General features: G+C 70.6%; 1 protein-coding gene across 1 annotated transcript in view; it reads left to right on the top strand.

Moving 5' to 3' along the window:
* Positions 1-208: 208 nt before the first annotated feature.
* Positions 209-4,074, top strand: part of LOC126636572 (collagen alpha-1(I) chain-like) — a gene marked incomplete at its 5' end in the record, with an annotated part of 4,910 nt that continues 1,044 nt past the window's right edge. The window contains 6 exons of the mRNA XM_050308926.1: positions 209-337; positions 587-754; positions 1,300-1,724; positions 2,320-2,543; positions 2,637-2,879; positions 3,003-4,007. Of these exons, the coding sequence (XP_050164883.1) occupies positions 209-337; positions 587-754; positions 1,300-1,724; positions 2,320-2,543; positions 2,637-2,879; positions 3,003-4,007 (2,194 nt within the window). The remainder of the gene's footprint in view (positions 338-586; positions 755-1,299; positions 1,725-2,319; positions 2,544-2,636; positions 2,880-3,002; positions 4,008-4,074) is intronic.

Raw genomic sequence — 4,074 nt, 5'->3', positions numbered from 1 at the left:
GAAGCGGGTAGACCTTCTAGCCCGGAGGAGCCGGCTAGGCCCGGGCGCCCGGCCGCGACCGGGCTCGGAAGCGGGTAGACCTGATCGCGCAGAGGAGCCGGCTAGGCCCGGGCGCCCGGCCGCGACCGGGCTCGGAAGCGGGTAGACCTTCTAGCCCGGAGGAGCCGCCTAGGCCCAGGCGCCCGGCCGCGACCGGGCTGCCGGCTAGGCCCGGGCGCCCGGCCGCGACCGGGCTCGGAAGCGGGTAGACCTGATCGCGCAGAGGAGCCGGCTAGGCCTGGGCGCCCGGCCGCGACCGGGCTCGGAAGCGGGTAGACCTTCTAGCCCGGAGGAGCCGGCTAGGCCCGGGCGCCCGGCCGCGACCGGGCTCGGAAGCGGGTAGACCTGATCGCGCAGAGGAGCCGGCTAGGCCTGGGCGACCGCCCTCTGCCGGGCCGCCGCGGGGCCGTCGCGCCGCTCTCCCCGGCCGCGACCGGGCTCGGAAGCGGGTAGACCTGATCGCGCAGAGGAGCCGGCTAGGCCTGGGCGCCCGGCCGCGACCGTGCTCGGAAGCGGGTAGACCTGATAGCCCGGAGGAGCCGGCTAGGCCCGGGCGCCCGGCCGCGACCAGGCTCGGAAGCGGGTAGACCTGATCGCGCAGAGGAGCCGGCTAGGCCTGGGCGCCCGGCCGCGCCCGGGCTCGGAAGCGGGTAGACCTGATTACCCGGAGGAGCCGGCTACACCCGGGCTCCGTCTGCCGGGACGCGGCGAGGGCGTCAGGGCGCCAGCCCCGGCCGCGGAGGCCGCAGCGGCCGCCCCCGGAAGCGGGTAGACCTTCTGGCCCAGAGGAACGGGCTAGACGGGACCCCCGAGTCTGTCGGCTAAACTCGGGCACCAGGTCTACCCGCTAAAAAAGAGAGACCAGGTCTACCCGCTAAACTCGGGCACCAGGTCTACCCGCTAAAAAACAGAGACCAGGTCTACCCGCTAAACTCGGGCACCAGGTCTACCCGCTAAAAAAGAGAGACCAGGTCTACCCGCTAAAATCGGGCACCAGGTCTACCCGCTAAAAAAGAGAGACCAGGTCTACCCGCTAAAAAAGAGAGACCAGGTCTACCCGCTAAACCCGGCCACCAGGTCTACCCGTCTGACTCGGATACCAGGTCTACCCCTTGGACACCGAGACCAGGTCTACCCGCTAAGACAGGAGACCAGGTCTACCCGTTAACCTCGGGCACCAGGTCTACCCGCTGGAACTCCGAGACCAGGTCTACCCGCTAAGACAGGAGACCAGGTCTACCCGTTAACCTCGGGCACCAGGTCTACCCGCTGGAACTCCGAGACCAGGTCTACCCGTTGAGCGTAGGCACCAGGTCTACCCGCCGGGCACGGACACCAGGTCTACCCTTAAAACAAGGACACCAGGTCTACCCGCTGGAACGAGACACCAGGTCTACCCGTCTGACTCGGGCACCAGGTCTACCCGCCGGGCACGGCTACCAGGTCTACCCCTTGGACACCGAGACCAGGTCTACCCGCTGGGACAGGAGACCAGGTCTACCCGTTAACCTCGGGCAGCAGGTCTACCCGCAAGGCACGGAGAGCAGGTCTACCCTTAAAACAAGGGCACCAGGTCTACCCGCTAAAACCAGAGACCAGGTCTACCCGCAAGACACGGACACCAGGTCTACCCCTTGGACACCGAGACCCGGTCTACCCGCTAAAAAGAGAGACCAGGTCTACCCGTGAGGTTTCGGCACCAGGTCTATCCGCCGGCACGGTACACCACCAGGTCTTCCCGCGCCGCTCGGAAACCCGGTCCAGCCGCCCGCCTCGGACGCCGGCTCTAGCCCCGGCTTACTCCCCCTCCCCGGACCCCCGCCGCGGCGGCGCGGGCACTTTCCGGCACAGAATGAACCGCTCGAGAGACGAGTTTTGGCTTGAAGCGGCAAGGCATTTATTTCGAGCGACAGCGGGGAGGCCGGCCGACCCGCCCGGCACAGACCAGCTGCGGAGCTCTCGGCGAGAAGTCGCGGGATTCACAAGGCTTTCACGAGAGGTTTCCCGACGCCAACGCCACCGAAACTCGGGCATCGCGGCTTGGTCGCACGGGAGCTCCCCGCGTCTTAGGAAAGCCCCCTCCCGCTCGGCCCCCACGGGGCCGCCCCGGGCGGCGCCATGTTGGCTCTGCTCCCAGAGCCGGCCCCACGCCCCCATCTACGACCCCATTGGTCGTCTCCCCTGTCTCTCCCCGGCCCCTGGCTTCCTATTGGGCGTTACCCCCCCCGTCGCCTCCCGTTGGCTGGCCGACTAGGCGAGCCCCTCCCCTCCTCCCGGCAGCCCACAGCAGCTGCGGGCAGCGGGAGGGAATAAGCTTCTCCTCGCCTCGGCTTTCCCGCGTGCCCTGCCATCTCCGCCGCTCGCCGGCGACGGGGGCTTGCGTCTCAGCGGCGGCGGCGGCGGCGGCGGCGGCGAGGTTTTCCCCCCGGAGCCTGTCGTCCTTAGGGGTCTTTTGCTCTTCTTCCCGGCGGGAACTCCTCCCTCGGCTCGCTTCGTCGGCAGGGGTTTGCCGAGCACCGCCCGACTCCTCGCTCCTTTATCTACCGGCAACCTCTAGCTTCCGGCAACCTCTCTGGTAACTCCTTAAACCCTCTCAGCAAGAGCCCACCGGGCTCGGAGACTAGGTCCATCCGGCAGGGGGTCCGAAGTCGGGGAGGCTGGGAAGCTCTGGGCCCCTTGCCGGGAGCAGGTCCACCCGGGGGGCAACGGCGGGCCCGGGCCCCGGCGCCCGGGTTCCGAGGGCCCTTGCCGGGAACAGGTCCACCCGGGAGGCAACGGCGGGCCCGGACCCCGGCGCCCGGGTTCCGAGGGCCCTTGCCGGGAACAGGTCAACCAGGGAGGCAACCGCCGGGGAAAAGGTCTACCCCGAAGGCGCAGGCGGGCACGGACCCCGGCGCCCGAGTTCCGGGAGCCCCGCCGGGGAAAAGGTCTACCCCGAAGGTGACGGCGGGCCCGGGCCCCAGCGCCCGAGTTCCGAAGGAGCCCCGCCGGGGAAAAGGTCTACCCCGAACCGAAGGAGACGGCGGGCGCGGGCCCCGGCGCCCGAGTTCCGAGGGCCTCCGCGGGGAAAAGGTCTACCCCGAAGGAGACGGCGGGCGCGGGCGCCGGCGCCCGAATTCCGAGGGCCTCCGCCGGGGAAAAGGTCTACCCCGAACCGAAGGAGACGGCGGGCGCGGGCCCCGGCGCCCGAATTCCGAGAGCCTCCGCCGGGGAAAAGGTCTACCCCGAACCGAAGGACGGGGTGGCCGCGGTCCCCGGCGCCCGAGTTCCGAGGGCTACTGCCGGGGAAAAGGTCTACCCCGAACCGAAGGAGACGGCGGGAGCGGGCCCCGGCGCCCGAGTTCCGAGGGCCTCCGCCGGGGAAAAGGTCTACCCCGAACCGAAGGACGGGGCGGCCGCGGTCCCCGGCGCCCGAGTTCCGGGAGCCTCCGCCGGGGAAAAGGTCTACCCCGAAGGCGACGGCGGGAGCGGGCTCCGGCGCCCGAATTCCGAGGGCCTCCGCCGGGGAAAAGGTCTACCCCGAAGGCGACGGCGGGAGCGGGCTACGGCGCCCGAGTTCCGGGAGCCTCCGCCGGGGAAAAGGTCTACCCCGAACCGAAGGAGACGGCGGGAGCGGGCCCCGGCGCCCGAGTTCCGGGAGCCTCCGCCGGGGAAAAGGTCTACCCCGAACCGAAAGACGGGGCGGGCGCGGTCCCCGGCGCCCGAGTTCCGGGAGCCTCTGTTGGGGAAAAGGTCTACCCCGAACCGAAGGAGCCGGCGGGCGCGGGCCCCGGCGCCCGAGTATCCGAGGGCCTCCGTCGGGGACAAGGTCTACCCCGAAGGCGACGGCGGGAGCGGGCTCCGGCGCCCGAATTCCGTGGGCCTCCGCCGGGGACAAGGTCTACCCCGAACCGAAGGAGACGGGGCGGGCGCGGTCCCCGGCGCCCGAGTTCCGGGAGCCTCCGCCGGGGAAAAGGTCTACCCCGAAGGTGACGGCGGGAGCGGGCTCCGGCGTCCGAATTCCGAGGGCCTCCGTCGGGGACAAGGTCTACCCCG

The sequence above is a fragment of the Myiozetetes cayanensis genome, unplaced genomic scaffold (genome assembly GCF_022539395.1).
Source record: "Myiozetetes cayanensis isolate MyiCay16 unplaced genomic scaffold, myiCay2020 scf1346, whole genome shotgun sequence".
Lineage (NCBI taxonomy): Eukaryota > Metazoa > Chordata > Aves > Passeriformes > Tyrannidae > Myiozetetes > Myiozetetes cayanensis.
This window is presented reverse-complemented; position numbering and strand designations above follow the sequence as displayed.